Here is a 19,720-nt window from a genome sequence, read left to right as displayed (position 1 = left end):
GAAGTTAATAGTGTGGGGCTCTTTCCTTTTTAATCATATTCCTTTCATAGTAAAATATTTATTCAAGCAAATGTAAAGTACTTGTCAAAATATGAGAATATGAAATTCTTATTTTTAGATTTTTTTTTTTAAAACACAGCAGTGATACAAAATATAAAGCGCTGATTTTCCCCCAGGGCTAGTTTTTAAATTCATGAATTTACTAAATATGTTTTTGTTTTATTTTCCTTTACCTTTTGGTTGCTACATAAATTAGTAAATATAGTAAGTTTTTCAGCTGCACTTGATCTCAACATTGTAAAATGATTTCCATAAAAAGCTATAAGGAAAACAAATAAAGGAAAAAACCACAAATACTGAAATTGTTCTATCTGAGAGTTCCCTGAACAGGAGGTAGAGTTGACAGATCTACTGATGCCTTTGACGAGAATCTCGGTTCAGAAATCAAAACAAGGGTGAACACTACATCGGTGTGTACATGTATATAGCTGATAGGCAAACAGAGGGAATAGACACGAGAGGATTCCAGATTCAAGGCTTCCTGGGCAATCAGCAGACCTCCAGTCCTCAATAAGACACCCTACCTTACCTTTTCTTTTTCTTTTTCTTATTTTTTTTACCTTACCTTTTGTTGTTTGTTTGTTTTAACTCTGGTCATGCCTTTTTTTTTTTTTTCATTTTTAAAATTTTAACTTTTAATTATTTTTCCTTTTCTATTATTATTACTCATTACAATTTATTCAATTTGTAGCCTGGCTGTGCCCCCCTCCCTCATCTCCTCCCAATACCACTCTCCTTCCCTCTTCTCCCCCAATACCCCTCCCCTCCCCTAGTCCACTGATAGGGGAGGTCCTCCTTACCTTCTATCTGACCCTAGTATATCAGGTCTTATCAGGACTGGTTGCATTGTCTTTCTCTGTGGACTGGCAAAGCTGCATCCCCCAGGGGAAGGTGATCAAAGAGCCTGCCACTGAGTTCATGCCAGAGAGAGTCCCTGCTCCCCTTACTAGGGAATCCACTTGGGCTATATCTGAACCGGGGTTTTAGGTCCTCTCCATGCATTGTCCTTTGGGGAAATAAAAAGACCTGGAGGGGATGGGAGCTCCAAAAGGAGAACCATAAAAGCTGAGCCCTGAGGGGCCCTGAAGAGAATTGTCATGCCTTTTAGATTACTGCTGGTTTGATTTGATGGAGTGGATAATACAACAGATTTTAGTGTTTCCTCAAAAGTCTTTTTAGCCCAAAGAATACACATGGGATAGCTTTCTTCATAAAAATTTAATATTTGAAGAACATTTTTTTTCTTGTTGGGAGCACTTATGTGTATTTGATAATGTCATCATGTTTGGCCCAATGTCTATACAAACTTATATGTTAAAAACAACCATAAGCATAAGTTGGAAGAGGAGCTTAAACATATCTGAGGTATATTAAACATACTGTCCTTCCATGGCAAAAGTAAGTCTGTATAATAGCTGGTTTAAAGTGCAAGATTCCTTCCTTTGTAGCTGCTGCTCATGTTTTGGGGTGATTTTAACATTGTCTTGCATCAGCAATCATTGTCTCATCAGGTTCCTAGGCAAGCTCTTCCACAGTACATAGGTGCTTTTTTCTCTTTAGCTCATCTGAAAGAAAACTGACAAAGTAAAGCTTTTTAAGTTTACAGGGGGCTGGGAGTAATACTATGTGGTTCTCAAATTAAATTTATCCAATGACTGTTAGGTAGCTTTCATTTGAAATAAACAGTTTCACAATGTAGGAAGCTTGAGTTTTCAGCTAATTTAACTTGAACAAAATTAATTAGCCAGCATGTTGGGACAATACAAGGTGTTTGTTTTTTTGGAATCTGTTTATTTGTTTTTCTGAAATAGACAGTTTAATTTTGACAGAGTTGTTAGGGATTGGTTTGATGCTTATATTTTGGTGGGCAGATAATCAACCTATGCTTTCTCAATAACCTCACCATATACGTCCCAACCCCCATCCAATGCCATCCACCTTAACCATCCTCCTCTGGGCTACCTTCCATCCATAATCTTATAAATACTTGCTTGTATTCTTCATCTGGGCCTTTCCATGCTATTATAGGAATCCTTCCTCTTGGCCCACATGGTTTCTTTTCCACCCTAACCCATCATGATGTCCTCCTTCCTCCTCTCTTCCCATCTGTCTGTCTGTTTCCCATGATTCTCTTGAACTCAAAGCCCAGGAACCTTAGCCATGAGGCTGCCCAGGTTTAAGCCTTTAATCAATCAATCAGGTGGAATGTCTTAGGCAGTTTATATAACAAGAATAGGTTTATCCAGGCAGTACCCAGATCTTGAGGGACAGTAATTAGCATCAAAATATAAGCATCAGACTAACCCCCAACAGAGTATTTTTTGAATGACTGTTAGGAAGTGTGGGTGTGAGAGCTTAAGATACAATTTAATAATGAGTGTTTTCTCTAGTCAAGATTTTTAAATACTCTAACACTGAATGTTAAGATATACACCATAACATTATTATTATGTGCACATAATATATAATATATATTCTGATATTTTCTAGCTATATACACACTGTCCCCACATACTCTGCAAATTTATGTTAATTCAGAGAATGAGACACAATGACTTGAGGACACTGATCACTGCTTTATCTATACTGATTTAGACTGGTTTAGACTGATTTATTTATACTTATTTAGACTGATCAATTTGAAAAGTGTTACACTTTTTCTGCCAAAAAACACAACACAAGCAGTTGTACAGATACAAATTAATGTTGACCAATCAGAACATTGTGAATATTGTTCTAATTGATGAATTACAGTGAAACATCTACACTTCCACTGACAAGTGAGTGACAAAGTAAATGGCTAACGTTTCCTGATGTCTCAACAGCATGCCAAGTTGAAGTCATTTCATTTCTAATGTTGTTTTATTTTTTAGTAACTGTCTTCTCTTGATAAAGCAAATGAATGAAAAGGTACAAAGCAGAAGGGTGGACAGCAAAGCCAAACACTGCAGATCACCTACACTGAGATGAAAAGAGTTCACTTAACCACAAAGAGAAAAGTATTCTACTCTAGTGCTATCCAAGTATTAAGTATAAGTAGACAGGGTTCCCCAAAATGGAAGTCAGAATGTGCACTGTCAATAGGGACAATTTTCAGAGATGTACTAATTAAAGAGGTAAAACCTCAACTTATTTACTATACAAAAAAAGTGGGGATGCATTGCTATCTTTTCCTGTTTTTGCTTTTATCTGTTGGTATTTTGACACAGGGGCCTCCCCCTGTGTCAAAATTACTAAATTACTCTAGAATCCATAAAGACTTTCCCTTTCTTCCCTGAGTAGTTAGGACCTCTATCACTACATCCACAGTACCATGCAATTTTGCCAAAAAAAAAAAATTCAAACAAATGTTTCTGTTTTCATAAGGATATGGAAAGTGTGTGGTGTTGTTGCTTGTCCTTGGTGTCCTCTGTCTCTGTGACTTAAGTAGCAAGTCTATCTACCATCATTGCTGTGCTCAAAGTAATTTACAAGTAGACCAAATTGAGCTGTCTGCAAGGCAAGGCAGCTCTAGAGTACCGTCCTGATGAAATGCTAATTCCTTAAGTGCTCTTTAACTCTTTAACCATCTTTTTGTTTGATTAAGAACACCAGTCAGGTGTTGTTATCAATCGACAGTATAAGAGGAAGAAGAACAAGACATAAAGCTTTCTTTTCTTTCATAGGAAAGCCTGACAGATCAACTCTGAATGTAGTTGACATCTGCACCTACAATGCATTGCCCTATCTATTTTTCTCCTAGTCCTGTGGTTTGAAAATCTGACCTCACAGTAGATTCAAGAACAAAATTAGAAATTCCAGGGGAAAAAAAGTCTATCTTTCCCTCCAATTGTCTGTATTTTTTTAGAATATTAAGGATGCAAAAGGAGATATTTTGAAAATTCCATTTTATTTACCTGTTTCTTCACTGCAAAGGAAAACAACAATCTTGCACATAAATGGCTGTTCCTGCCTTCCCAGCTCTAACGTGTTAAAGGTCTTTATAAAATTGGATGCCCAGCAGAGTACTTCCTTTCACTATTACCTCCTTAAACCATGAATATTTAACATAAACAAAGTTTAAACCTCTGACTCTTTTCAGAGTTAGTGTCTATAATCCTTTTTTCCAGACTAGGTATTTCTAAATCGTGTTAAATCTTTCATCTTCCTTCTGGTCAATTTCAAGGTTTTTATTGAATCAAATGCAATTTTTTGTAGACCAGTCTTTCTCTCGCTTTAGGCACTCCTACCAGCTTAGTAAGATCTTTTTAAATCAGGTGATTATCTTGAATACACTATGTTGACAATCCTTACAGTTAGACAAAAATCAGTAAGAATATATACATGTAAAAAAATATATATAAACATATATATACACATATATGTCTGTATATATGTGTGTTCACATAAATTCAATGGTTAATTAAAATTAGTTCTTAAAAATGCTGACAATATTATTCTTTCATCTACATTGGGAAAAGGTTGTATTTGTTATTTACTTTTTTACATTTTGTCAAACAACCTCAACTTAACTTTCTAGAATCCTAAAGTAAATAATGTTAATAAACAAATTGGCACTTTATTACTGAACTTTCTTCTGATACGGTGCTGGAGGAAAACAGGAAAAACAAAACAGTTGAACTCCAAGTGTGATGCTTCTATGTACAGTTCATTCTAACCGTAAATAATTTCCTTTCCAGGGAAGTTATAAAATATCACCTAGCGTACTGTGTTATTTATTTCACTTAAAATGGAAAACCTGAGGCAAGGTAAAGAGGAAGAACATTTAACCTCTGATGACCCAAGGTGCACTTGATCTGTTATTTTGTATTCTATACTCTTCAAAAGAGCAATATAAACAGAATTATTTATGCCCAGCAAAATGTTGCTTAATTACTTATGCACCGCTGTTTGCTTGTATTTTAAGCTCTCTCTACCACCCACAGGCAGACGTTAAACAGCTGCTAAAAGCTAGCTTTAGTCTTGCCTGTTTGAAATTAGCATACTTGAGCTTTGAAAAAACTTTGTTACCAATTTACATATGCATAGAGACTGATATTTAGACTCACCATATGATATGTCCCTCAAGAGCTTTTCTTATTGCCTCCATCCTCAGGTCTCAACCTAGAGACTGTAAATCTAGCAGGTGATTAATTCTATACCCTTGAGAAACTAGCAATTAGCACTTGCAACCAGTAAAAAATTGTCATTTCAAAACCCTGTTTACTATGCCCATGTATTTTCTATGAACTCACAGTTAACTCTAAATAGATGTGCATGGCAATAGATCTGCAGACATTTCTGTCTCTTTATGTAAAATATAATATAGCTGCGAGCTAATCAACCTATTAAATATATATAATTGACATTCCCTTTTTAATAAAAAATAGCAAGATGTAGCAAGCATGGAAATACTATACATGATGTTTTATGTCACTAAACCTTAATCAGTTCATTTCAACATGATGACTTTGTAGGGTTTACCTGTTCTGTGTCAATTCTTATCTCTGATAGCTGAAATTACCGACTTCCAGATGTTCTTATGCATTATTGAGGTCTTCTGCAGTAGATGCTGGAAAAGGTAAGATAAGGTTTTATTTCTTTGTAGTACTCACAACACAGAGATCAAAGCCCAGAAAGTGCATTGCTTAGTATTGAGAACTATGATGAACCTAACATTTATTTTCAAGTCACAAACCTATCATAAAAACTGCTCATCAATCTTCAGTTAACCCTTTCATGTCTGATTGGTGAATTCAGCAAGGAAACCTTTGGAAGAGCTTAAAATTGCATATTTGCTCATAAGATAACATAATGCCGTGAAGGTTTGCATATAATGCATGTTTTAAATTGAAAATGTGTTCTGGGAGCTCTTGCTTGTGAGGGAAGCGTAAAAAAAAAGAAGAAAATAACAACATAGTAAAATTAATCCACAAAAACAACTTGCACTGAACAATGCATTTTGGTCAAGATTAAGAATCTGCCAAAGAATTTGTACACACATACACTCACACACATTCACACACATTTATATTTTTAAACGGTTTCTGATAAGATTAGCCAGTACTTTGTAGAGTGCTAACTGAAGTGAAAACAAGAATAATTCCATTTTCTGAAATGTTTTCAGTTCATTTCAAAGGAAAGAAGATAGGTGAAAATAGCTAGCATGCAGGCAACCCGCAGAATGGTGTTAACATCCTATAACCAAAACATTTCTTTTGAATTATATGTTACACATTTTTATGATTACAAGAGTTAAAAAAAATGTTATATGGACTATCACAATTTCTAACCTCAGTTAACAGATAGTCTTACTTTAAAAAGAGATCTTTAAAAAAAAAAATCCTGAAAACCCAGGCAGGAACAATGTAGAACCCTGTGTTTGAATACAAGCATTATATCAACTTCACCCCGAAATGCAAAGTTAAGAGCAATTGCAGAATGTTTCAAGAAAAAGGAAGCTGATTTTCCCACTTGCGCAGTCATTAGTGGTCTGCAGAAAAGGCATGCTAGACTTTCTACTAATTACATCATCAGATCATCATACAGTTAAAATCAGTTGCAGGGCACTCACACACAACTAAATCCCTGCTTCTAATTACTATTTTAGTCTCTTTTTCCTTGTGACACGTTGGTGATAGATCATTATTTTTTCAGCAATTTGTTCGCATTTATATGCAATATAATTGGATCTGATTAATTATTATGATTAATGACTGCAGAATTTCCTTGCAAAGCTATTAATACTGGTGGTATCAAATGAAAGACATGGACAAATTAAAGCCCATGGATTCCTGTTGCTTGTACTTGCAGCACAGGAACTGAAGTAACCCTTTGCTGTTCCCCACCAAACAGAAAGTGACTGCGAGCCTGAGCCCTTTGCGTGGTTCTAGGAGGCTCTTCTGTGAAATGTTTGGAGTGATTTGAAGCTTATTTAGAAGTGTCATAAACAAGTAATCTGCCAGGGCTATGTCAAAAAGGAGCACAAAGCATGGGTGCTATTGACTTGAAGCAGTAAGAAAATACATAGCTTTAAAAACATTCAGAACACTATTAAGAAATAATTGTCTTCAAGGATATTTCTAATTTCTCCATTTTCCTCCAAAAATATAATATTAGACACTTAGTTAACTTCTATTAAATGTCAGATTACAGCATTTCTAAAGGACATATTTATGTAGAGTGTGTTTTGTATTTTAAATTATACTCTGGCTTAGAAGTGGGATATTACATGTAAAAAAAGCAAACAATGACTGAGTAGCTTAGGGGATCGACTTTCCCGTTACCTCTGGGACCTGACTTTAAATCTGGCTTTGAGCAAACTGAAGAAAAATCATTTCAATCTAATGGCAGCAGCAAATAAAAAAATCAGATAGTTTGAGTTCCTTGAAGGTGGCAGCAAGCTTTTTGCTTTATGAAGTGTCTGGAATTCTGGGATTTAAAGAAAAAAAATTAAATTTGGAGGATGTGTGCCTGATGATAAACTGTAAAATATAAACGATGTTGAGTGAAATTTGCATCTGTCATAAATAGTCCCAGCCCAGCTCATAGCATGAGCTTAACAGGGAGCACGAAAGCTCCAATCTTGCTGAGAAGATGGATTCTTTCTGTCTGACCCAAAATTTGTAGTGGTGCCTGCATTTTCCAAAGATTTCAGAGGTAGCTTTTTAGTGACAATTGGATGCAGATATCTGATGACGTTCCTTGTGAAAATGTTGCATGGTTCGTGTTTTTAAAAATGCTAAAGCACTGATTCCTGGCCAACCCAACAGACAAACTTAAAGAGATAGATTTGTCCTATATATTTGTAATTTATCTTTGATGATTATTAGGAAATTAAACTTACCAAAGAGAAAGAAGATATCATTAAGCAATCACTGTAGTAGGTGAAGAGTCAAGCTTTTAAAGTTATGTGTCCTAGTGCAGTTATTTTATTTTATTCAAGAGAATTAATCCCGTGAGGATTTTAGGCAGTTATCAATATGGATAATAGAAGATTCTTCAATCAAATTCATACATTTTAAAAGATAGAGGTCTGTTCCATATTTATTATGGAAATAAGTAAAACAAAGTCAAGATAAACATTTAAAAATATTCTAACCTCTACAGGAGTAAATCATTTAGCCTATCTGAGGTTTTTAAATAAGCCACTGTCACTACCTCATTCCCCAGTTGAAAGGCTTTGTATCAATTATTTATAAAAGGATAATGCTAGTTTTTCTTTTGTGAGTAGAAAACCAGAATTAATGTGAAGATCAACACTGAAGCCATTTTCACATGTTCCTTATATGCATAAATTATGTTTATGGCAATTTGTTTAGAAATTAGGGCTGCTTTTTTTTTCTCCAGGTTGGGAGATTAAAAATCTCAAGGGGTTGGGAAAGCAGGGAGAGCTCATGGAAGACGGCGATATCTCTTTTCCTTAGTAAGCTTCAACACTCAGAAGAGAGGCCACTCCTATTCCTGATAAATAGTGTTGGGTATCTACCACCATTAATAGGAGAAAGGTAATGAAACAATTAGTAACAGAGCAATTAATGACATTATTAAATACACCATGTAGACATCGCCATTAATAAAATCGGTTTTGAAGAATATTCTATTGAAAAATGCAACATAAAGCAAATAAAACCACACACCATTCAAACATGAAGAATAGTCCTGGAAATTGGGTGACTCCAATTAAAGTAGATGACCAGTCCATCACTACAAAACAATGCTTTTTAGTATGCACAATTAGCTAGTTCAAAGTCTTTTTGGATGAATGGGAATAGAAATCTTAGTATGTTGACATTGCACTATCTTGAAACATATGTGTCGAAGAATCTTATATACTTTTCCTACAAAGTCTTCATGCTTGACACAGTTGTCATTGATTAAAGAGATAAAATGTCATTTCTTATGTCTACCAATAAAAAAAAAACTTCCTAAAATAAACACTCCATTTTGAAAAAGAAAAATAACACAGTGGTTAGTATCATATATTTCTACACTGCTCTTATGCTTAGTGGCTTATTTATCAATTCTTTGTCTAGTCAAAAACCCAGTTATGTCCAATTTGGTAAGACAATGAAGAGTGAAAAACAAGTCTCTGCCAGCTAAGAACAGTGAACCATTTAAATTCTTTACTGCAGCTCACTGCATTCTCTAAGGGAAAGAATGCTGGGACCTGCTTCTTGTTAAGCTAGATCCAAAGCAGCCTCTTCTTATTTACTTCTGAAATGAGGATTCTACCCAGACTCAGCAGGTTCTTTGACTGAATCAAACATTGTATGAGGTACTTTCTAACCCATAACTCAATCAAACTGGTAGTTCAACATATAGCATACCTCCTGTAGCAATACCAAGCTTAGGTTCTGGGATGGATAACTTTAGTATAGGACGTGGGACAATAATTAGCAAATGAGGACTTGCCTTGAAAAGGTATATCAGCCTTGAATGTTCTTACTGACACCAGCTTTTCCTCTAACAAAAATCAACAACTTACAATGAAGATTCATTACCCATTTCTCTGTGTACTTCTTGACTTACTTCTCCAGCAATGATGTATATTTTTGACAACTGAAATTTATAATTTTTCATATATAGTTTTTAGGTTCTCAAGCTACAAGTTTATACCCCTTTTCAATATTCTTTGTAGTCGCTGACTGATATAAAAATTGCATTATATTTAAATCTTGATTTTCTTTCATTCTAGCTTTAGACGATGAATGTGTTCTAGGAGATTAGGGTTTTTCCATCTAAATCACCAAAATGTTGTCTCATGCTTGAAGCATATCTTTTGAAATTATTCTCCTGAGAGTGAATTAACACTCAAAACAGTCTAAATTTCCTCCAATAGGGAAAGTGGTTCTGTAAATGTCAGTGTATTTATACCACAAAATTTGGTTAGGTCACTTCAAGAAATAAGGAGACTCTTCAGTCATTGGAAAGAAAATATATGTTTTTATGTATGTCTAAATGTTGAAAAGCAATCATCAAGAAAGTATATATAGAATTACCCCATTTAAAAGTAATTCTCTATTTGGTTGTATACAGATTGTCTGACATAATACAAAAGGTTTAATAGTGGATGCTTTTGAAAATTTGAACAGAAGCAATGGGAAAGATAGAATTTCTTGATGCACATTAACATGAATGATGTTTTTGCTTTTGTAATAAAAATTACAATATAAAACTAGATAAATTGTACAAAATAAAATCCAAGGTTTTATAGCCCTATTTGATATTTATAAAGATTAACCTTTAAGGATTTTTTTCCCAAATTCTTATCACATTTCTGAGGTGCAGACATTTTTTGTAAGCAAACCGTTTAGTGACTTTTAGAAATATTTGCCTCAGTCTGGTGATGTAGATGCAAAGAAAGAGCTCACTTAAAACAACCAATGCCCAAGGCTCAGATCGCAACACACATACTTCTCAAATATTGAATTTATTAGGAATATAATAATAACCTAAAGGTATAAAACAATATATAAGCTACTAAAGTTTTCCATTTACTAAATATTGGGATATTATTTTATTATAAACAACTAAGTATTGCTTATAAGAATAAAGAAAAAGATTAAGGTGTTTGTGTGTGGGAGTGTGTGTGTTTGCTCTTGGTTTGCACTATCTCTTATCACAATGGTGAACATTGTGCATTTCTTCTCTGAAAAAGTCAAAGAACAAAATCCTTCAGTTGTGTAGCAACTGTCAGTGACTATTCACTGCAGGATCTTTACCTCTTTTGACTCTCAAAAAGTGTACATATTCTTGGAATAAAAAGTTGTAACATCATATGCATTGAGTAAAATCATATTTGTTAGAAATTTGGAGCTCTTCTGAAGTCATTGTACAAATATTGTGTTTGATGAACCCCAGAATTGCCTATGTAGCCAGCAAGGCAGAGTATCAGAACATCCAGTTGTGAATTCCATTCTCATCTAAAGGTCTGTTTTTGGTGGGATTTTTGGAAAATATTTATATAAGCCATACTAGTTCTTCAAAAATTCTCTTACAGCAAACCAAGTTTCACAGTATTATAAACTACTCATTACATTTTTTTAGTTTGAATTTCTGAAGTTATACCTATCAATAAAGGCACCAAATAAAAAGAGGGCAGAGAAATATTATTTTGTAATGTGATGGATACAACTATTTAGTATGTAAAAAACAGTATTATTATATGTTCATTTTTCTTTTAGAAAGTACAGTAGTGCAGGAAAGGGGCACTTACAACCCAGAATTTTATTAGTTTAAATGTGACAAGTTTAAATTAGCAACACTGCTAATATTTCAAGTCTTGTCTAAGAATTCTAGAATGGAAAGTTCAGCTTTATTTGGTCTGTGAAGAAAAAATACACAGAAGTTCTGTCCTTTCCCCAATTCTGAGGAAGTCTGGAACAGATGAGAGAACCGTGCCTTTACCGTGGCCCTATTTACACTGCTCGGCATCCCACGCTCAGCAGCTTGATAATTATACAGAAAGGACAAGCATCTTGCTTTTAAACTTATTAGTAGAATCACAACTTTCATAGATGTTGCTCTGATAAACTTCAGACGGCACCCAGCACAAGAACATGAATGCTACCAGCAATGACAGTAGCAGCTAAATATATGTTCCCAGATGCTCTTGTTTCTCTGATTCTTTTTAATCCCGGAAGAAACTCATTCAGAGTGATAAATATGCATTAGAAATTGAACTTTGTTAATCAAATGTTTAGGATTCAAGAATCTATGTATCAAAGAAGGTCAAATAGCCCTGTTGTCACAGACTCCTACCAACACTGTATATTTGGACATCTGTATGACAAAATACAAATCAATACAGCTCACTACTGAGCATCTCTAGTGATATTCTGATTTCTAGCCCATTGTATATTTAATATTCAGGAAAATTGCAGTAGTGAGTTGCATTTTTCTGCTAATAGTTTCCCTGGGCTCTAGTTCTATTCTAGAAAATGTTTTAAAGTTTTCTAAATTATATTTTGTGCACAGATGTGCTCATGTGCATGTGTGTGCTTGTGTGGGCATGCATTCATCCTTGCCTCAGCACGGGTTTGGAAATCAGAGGACAATTTCCGCCAGTGGATTCTCTTTTTCAACCATGCAGGTTTGTAACTCAGGTGGTTGTATTTGGTAGCCAAGCCACCTTGATTGGCCACAGAAATGTTTTTAAAGTTCTTGTCTTCCATTGAGACAGTAGAGTATATTCTACTGTCTGGAATAAGATTGGCTATCATCAGAAAATCTCATTGCAAAAATCTGAAAAACAAGAAAAAAAAGAGTGGTAGAAGGAAACTAGAATGCAGAGGTGAGAACAATACAATTTGTTTCTCTGGCTGACAAAACATGTCACAAGCAATCATGTGGCCTGTGATCTGAAAGCACATTTACACAGTTCACTTCCTATTTTCAAAGATGCCCCTGACTGATGTCTGTACAAGTAAAATATGAGCATATCTCAGGAAGGTGAATGTTTTTCTGGTAAATGATTTGTCTGACAACTAAATCAAGAATCTGCTCCACGTGCTTTGAAAAACTCTGCCTAAGGTCACTGCCAAAGCACCTCAAGAAGGAAGGAAGGCAAGGATGGATGTGGGAACGGGGTGTGGAGGTTTCACATGAAGCTCAGCACTCAAGAGACTAAGGTAAGGGCATCATTTGAGTCCAGATGTGTAATGGGAGTAGCAGATTTTCACAGTGGGATGATGCATGGAGGTTAAGCGAGAAAAAAGTACATGTTACTTTTGAAGACCTAGTAGAAGAATTAAGAACCAACTCTGGTTTCTGCAGAGGCAGAGACTAAGCATAGAACCTTTGCTCTCTGAATATACAAATAGAAAATGTGCCTACAACTTAGAGTCAGTGATGCCACATTAACCAAACACACAGATAAGACAAGTAATGATCTTTGATCATTCTGCCTCTTTGAGCAAAGGAACTTAACATTAGTTCCTCTGGGGTTTCTTAAGCAAATTACTACAGACTGACATAAACAATAGGAATATGTGTCTCACAGCTGGAAAATTCACAAATCCAAGACTAAGTTGTCAACAGAGGAGAGTTCCCCTAACACATCTGTCCTTCACTTACAGACGCTTGCTTTTCTCTCTGCATCATCGCTTGTCCTTTGTCTACATGGGTAAGTCTCGGTCTCTTCCTATGTATCCAAATTCCTCTTCTGAGGACATGGTTAAATTACATTATGGTTTATCCATAATTTTAATGATCGCATTAAAAGTCCTTCCTCCAAAAGTAAACGTTCCAAAGTCCCGAAATTTAAGACAGATCTATAATATAATTTTAGAGAAATGATATCCCACCTGCATTACATATGGACTATCCAAAACAGCCTGTATTGTGTAGAGAATGCCGTCCTGTCCAAACCTGTCACTTTGACATGGATATTACACTGGGAAGATACTGACTGTATTTTGTTTCCAAACCTATCACTCTCCAAAGTTAGCAGTCACTGATGGACAGTTAGAGGTTTAATGGTCTAGAAAACACAGAAGTCCTGGTGTGCAGTCTTTGCAAGTTTCCATTGCATAGATGTACCTGCAAGCACAGGATATCATTTACTGATGATGGAATAGCAGGAAGGAAGAACAGGAACACAAGAAACTCCTAGGAGCTGCAGGCACTTTCATGGCTTCATGAAGGTCAAATCTTCTTACTCAGCTTCTTGAAAAGATAGTGTTTATTTTGTTTTGGTTCAAATTACTGATATCCATTGTTAGTTTGTTTTTAAACTGTTGGGTTAAACCTAAAAGAAAAAAAAAAGTCCAGTACCATGTTCTATTTTATTCTTGATATACTCTAGAGTCTTTAAAAAAATAAATAATTTAGAATTATTACAAATTTCCTCAAGATACAAATTGTAGCTTTTATATATAAGATGTGAAATTAATGGGTTAGTGTCCCAGTGAGCCCATACAGTTTTCAATAATAAAAGCAAAGTAATCCCTTTTTTCCAGTTGCATCGATATTTCTACAAATGCAGAATTCAGATAAATTTCTGCATTCTAACCTAGCAATCTTTCTTCTATATTCCCACTGCTTTTTGAACTAGCCTCATTAAAGGAATAATCATTTTGATTAATAAGGGCATTTATATTTCTATCTTCAGTAGCACTGGAGAAAGTAGTATATTTTTATTTTTAATACTATAATTTATACAGATAATAAATATTTGTAGACTGAACAATTACTAGCTGTTAAAATAATTTAATTTGTTACTTACATAAAAATAAAAATTACATAGATATTTTTAACATAAAAAATGTTCAAGCTAAAAAAACTGCTACATAATTGTTAAGCCATGTAACATTGAGGGGAAAGTGATCCAACAATAGGCAACTGTATTCATGTCAGTGACAGCCTCTGCTCCAGTTGCTAAGGGACCCACAAGAAGACTGAGCTGGTCATCGGCTCCTTAATTGTAGGGGGCCTAGGTCCATTCCATGCATTCTCTTAGGTTGGCAGCTTAGTCTCTATGAGCCCTTATGGGCCTAGGTTAGGTGACTCTATTGGTCTTCTTGTGGAGTTCTTGTTCCTTCGATGCCTCTATCCTTCCCCCAGCTGTTCTCTAAGATTCCCAGGTCTCCATCTAATATTTTGCTGTGTGTCTCCGCATCTGCTTTGATCTGCTGCTGGGTAGAGCTTCTCAGAGGACAGTTAGTTTGCCTTATGTCTGCAAGCATCTGAGACCAGACATCATTATGTATCTCAATCTAGCCTCAATGTCGTGATCCTTCTGCCTCTGTTTGCAAGCACTTTGACTATAGGCATGTCTTGAATATAATGAATTTAGAATAACCATGTTAAAAAGTAATCAAATACTTGGAAATGATTTTAACTTCAACATTGCTGATATTTGAAAATAATAATTATCTTTGAGTATTTATAGTAGAGTTGAGTAATAGCATGCTTATCTATCTATCATCTATCATTTTAATGTAGTGTTTGGATTATTGGCCATCTCTATAACTACAGCCAGTACTTGTAGAACCAACATGTCTATACAAAATAAATCAAAAGTTAATCATAAGTCTAAAATATAGCCCTTGGATAGAATCTGAAGGAACACAATAATGTATATAATAATGTATATCACTCTGTTGATGCCCATGGTTCTTACTGATATCAATTATTTTTCTTTGCAAATCACTTTCTTTTTAAAAGGAAAACTAGCATTTTATTTTTTAATTGATTAATTTATTTATTCACTTTACATCCGGACTGTAGCCCAGTCCCCACTCTCCTCCCAGGTCTACCCTCTCTCTCTCTTTCCCCTCTCCCTCCCTTATTCCTCAGAAAAGGAGAGTCTCTCCCTCCCAACCCACCCCAGCTCATCAAGTTGCATCAGGACTGAGTGCATCCTCTTCCCCTGTGGTCTGGTGAGGCAGCCCCACGGGGGCTGGGGGGGAGTAATAAAAAAGCAGGCACTAGAGTCCATGTTGAGATAGCGTCCACTTCCCCTTACTAGGGAACCCAGAGGGAACTCAGAACTACCCATTGGCTACGTCTCTGGAGGGGGCCTAGGTCCAGTCCATGCTTGATCCTTAGATGGGTGGTTCAGTGTCCATAAGCTCTCTGGGCTCTGATTAGTTGGCTCTTTTGGTCCTTTTGTGGAGCATAATTGCTCTCATCACCAGGCCTTCCCCACCGCGTTGAACCGGATGCTCAAACTATAAAGCAAAAGTAACCCTTCCTTTCTTAAGTTGTTTTTTACCAAGTAACTTGTCAGAGCAACAGGAAAAAAGATTAATGCTTTACCCTTGAATATATTAGTGGGTTTGATTTTCATTTTCTTTAAAAATTCTGATCAGAAGAATAGCCATGAAAACATGAAAAAGGAAAGTTGTTTTATAAAAAAATCTGGATAAACTTATTGTATTTCCTGGAATGTCACTTGAAGAGATTTGAATTTTGATAGTCAAATGACACCCAACCACAGCATTTCGGGCAAATAATGCAAACACTATTCACAGGTCCATCTATTATGAGTTAGAGGGTTTTTTTTTTTTCTCATCAAGACTCATTAAGAAATTGTAATCCACTAGAACACTGCTGAGAAGTGATAGGACTTTTAAGAGGTCATTATGTTTTTAAAGGGGATAATTGGCCTTTTGCAGAAATAGGTTTATTCTTGTATGAGTTGGTTTTGTGTTTTCTGTGTATTCTTGTTTGCTAGTGTGAGTTTCCGAGCAAGCTGCCTAACGAAAGGACAAGATGATATTGGTGTGAACCTCTTGGATGACCTGGATCCAAAACCATCACCAAAATATGTATCTTCCCTTACCAGTTGCTCTAAGCCATGCATTTATTTAGAGTAGTAAAAACACACTAAAGAATACTAGAATATTCTAAAGAATCTTCCTTTTTGAGTAACATGAGGAAAATTTCCGTTTTATGATTTGTCACTATCCTTTCGATTTTTCACATTGGCCTTCGATATTTTCCCCATGCATAGTCTCATTGTTTAGTTGTGCTGTCAAATGTATAAAAATACACGATAGGAAACATTATCTGAAATCACAGAATAGAGCTTAAAAAAATAAGCCACAGTCAAACTGACATTAAAAATAGTATCAAAAGGTAGTTTCCCTACTGAAAGAAATGCAAAATGTAGCATTTCTCTTTTTGAATGTGCATACTGTGACATGGCATATTTGTATTGATGAAATGACATTTTTCTTCAGAGTAGGAACAAAAGCATAGAAGCAAGTGCCTAAAACTTACAATTGAGTAGAGTGCCTTTAAAACGGAGAATAGAAATCATAGAGCATACAGTGGAGTCAACCTGAAAGAGATAACTATTGAACATCATGGCTGATCTACCATCAGACAGGAATTAGGATGTATAATTTAATAACGAACATTGTACTCATATTTATAAGAATATGATGTCTGTCTAAAGTATCCCCAACAAGAAAGTGAGAAATGCCTAGAAACAGGAAAATTCTCCCACCAGATTTTTTTTTTGCAAAAAAAAAAAAAAAAAAAAAAAAAAAAAAAAAAAAAAAAAAAAATCTGCAGCACCCATTTTAAGACAACAACATATAAAAATCTGTAATTTAAGAACTATAACAGTAAGTGATAGTCTCCTCTAACGAACTGTCTGCCTTTTGCTGAACTTCCTACAGGACACCAGCACGTTCTCGTGGTTCTGGTAAAACAGCTCTCCTACTCTAAATGTCTTCAAATTAGAACAGAGAAAATTATTTGACACTTAATCATATGTATCTGACATCTAATGAAGCACATGTATGAGGTGGTAGTGAAAGGAAGAAGAGAGACTTTCATCCTTAATCTAAAAGACTTTGAATTATATATTGGAAATATTTTGTTTATCATTTCTCAATCTTTTTCTGATACAGCAGAATGACAGCAGTTGCAGAAAATGACAGATAAGTGAAGACATCAGCTTGAAAATGTAATTTAGAAAGAACTAGGAGGAATGGCAAGAATGAGGCTCATAATCTGTTAGTGCCTTTGCATTGTATTAGCAAAATACCATATCATCAATCTCCTTTCTTTCTTTGTGTCTGACTCTGCCACCTTCTTGGCTTGCACACCCGGAGGAGCATAATTATAGCCATGTAACATATGCAATGTGACTTTGGAAGTATGGAATTTAAATTACTTCAGTACATAAATCACCCTTAGCCTATAAGTCCATTTTCCTGTGCAAATGAGGAGTGCCTCGTGCTTGTTTACCATACTTTGAAAAACTTTATAAAAAATAGTACATTGCATAATTATTGGATTTGTGAAAACATACTTTGATCAAATGAAATGGGCATTTAGTTTGTTCAAAGCTACTTTCCATAATCCATTACACAGCATAAATTTCACATAACTGCTCACATAGCAACTTGTAAATATACTCGTATATTTTCCTTCACTTTAACATCAAAGAATAAAGTGATTAAAGATGTAACAGAAAAATCTTTTTCACATACAGCTTTTCATTTGAATTAGAAATCTTAAAGAAATAAAGAAACCCACTCTGGGTATGTATGCCTGGCAATATGTCCCTCCCCTTTTGCTATCACTTTTAACAACAGGGACAAAGGGTGGGGTGGCCAGTGGACATGACAAGGCCATCTGTGACACACATTGGCTAAAGAAGACTTTTATTATATTCGAAATGTCTAGTACAAACAGAAGCCCACATCTTTATCTTTCCCCCAAATTGAGGTAAGGAGATTTTTTTGAAATATAACTTCTTTAATTATTATATTCCAAAAAGCCATCTGATATTCTCTGGGGAATGAATAAGGGAGATTAGGGTTCAGGGAAAGGTTCCATTTATCTCTTTCTATTGATGTAAGTGAGGAATTCTGAGAATAAGAGCCAAAAGCAAGCAATACTTAGTCCTGTTCCCCAATTTTGATAGATGCTGGTTGCCCTCAGATATTCATTGAGTAGAAGATCACGAGACACTTCATTTCCATTCTCAATTGTTCTATGTGGTCAGAATGAACACTTCTTTCTCCAACCAAAAAATTGCTAGTTCTCATTACTTAACTGTAAATCCAAATTTTGTAAAATCTACTAAAAACTATTATTTTTCAACTTTTGAACATTTCTCTTATTTTTCCACACAGTAAAGTATTCAGTAAAATTGAAGCAGAAGTAACTGCTCCAGACCTTGGAGTGGCATGACTCTCTACAAATTCAGTGACAGTCACACATACCATTTTACCCTTCCAATTGTTCATGCTCAGAATGCATCTTGAACATTTTATATAGAACAGAACAAACAAGGTATCATATCATCACGTAACTCCTATAATGCACTATTAATAAAATACATTGTACTAATTCTTAGCTCTACAATGACTATTTTAAAATTAACCACTTCCTGATTTGAACATAAATGTCACTGGAGATACGTAATCTGTACTTAAATTTCATATTTAAAAGTTTCCAGCCATTGAATCTATTAATAGTTTTAAATTTAAACCAGCATAAATAAGATAAAAATAAAGTCGTTTCCATTTTCACATTAGCCACATTTTATTGTCCAATATCCATATGTAGTTAATGGTTGCCATAATGAATAGACCATAATAAGGAAATAAATAGAATAATTAAAACCTATTAAATGGCTTTACTATCTAATTAAGTGATATCTAATATCCAATCTTACCTATTTCTGCCATAGTTGTAGGTTATTGTTCAGTAGTTAACCAAATTGACATATACATAAATATCATAAGCTCATTCACATTTTAAATTCCCAAAGGATTGGTAATTTTTCCCTAAATATAGGTAAAGACATTTGGAAGTTTATGACAATATTTAATATGACTGCCATTGAAAACTTCTGAATAAAAGATTCTGGAACTCACCCTAAAGCAAACTAACATAAATACAATACCTTCTTCAAAGAAAAAAAAGTATATAGAAAGTAGATTAAAGAAAAAATTACTTCCATATCTATTACAATATATAATAAAGTAGACTTCAAGCCAAATTAGAAAAGGCAAAGAAAATTATTATATAATAATAAATAGAAATGCAGCCAATCCTGATGAGATCTGATAGACTAAGATCAGAAAGAAGGAGAGGAGGACCTCCCTATCAGTGGACTTGGGGAGGGACATGCGTGAAGAAGGGGAAGGGAGGGTGGGATTGGGAGGGGAGGAGGGAGGGGCTTATGGGGGGATACAAAGCAAATAAAGTG

At 34.9% G+C, this 19,720-nt stretch overlaps 1 protein-coding gene across 1 annotated transcript in view; it reads right to left on the bottom strand.

The window, feature by feature from the left end:
- Nucleotides 1-19,196, bottom strand: part of LOC129671089 (triosephosphate isomerase-like) — a 94,123-nt gene extending 74,927 nt beyond the window's left edge. The window contains 2 exon segments of the mRNA XM_055599719.1: nt 234-319; nt 19,184-19,196. Of these exon segments, the coding sequence (XP_055455694.1) occupies nt 234-319; nt 19,184-19,196 (99 nt within the window).
- Nucleotides 19,197-19,720: the final 524 nt, after the last annotated feature.

The sequence above is a fragment of the Psammomys obesus genome, unplaced genomic scaffold (assembly GCF_907164565.1).
Source record: "Psammomys obesus unplaced genomic scaffold, mPsaObe1.curated_primary_1811, whole genome shotgun sequence".
Classification (NCBI taxonomy): domain Eukaryota; kingdom Metazoa; phylum Chordata; class Mammalia; order Rodentia; family Muridae; genus Psammomys; species Psammomys obesus.
Note: the sequence above shows the minus strand (reverse complement) of the source record. Positions and strands in the feature narration are given on the sequence as shown.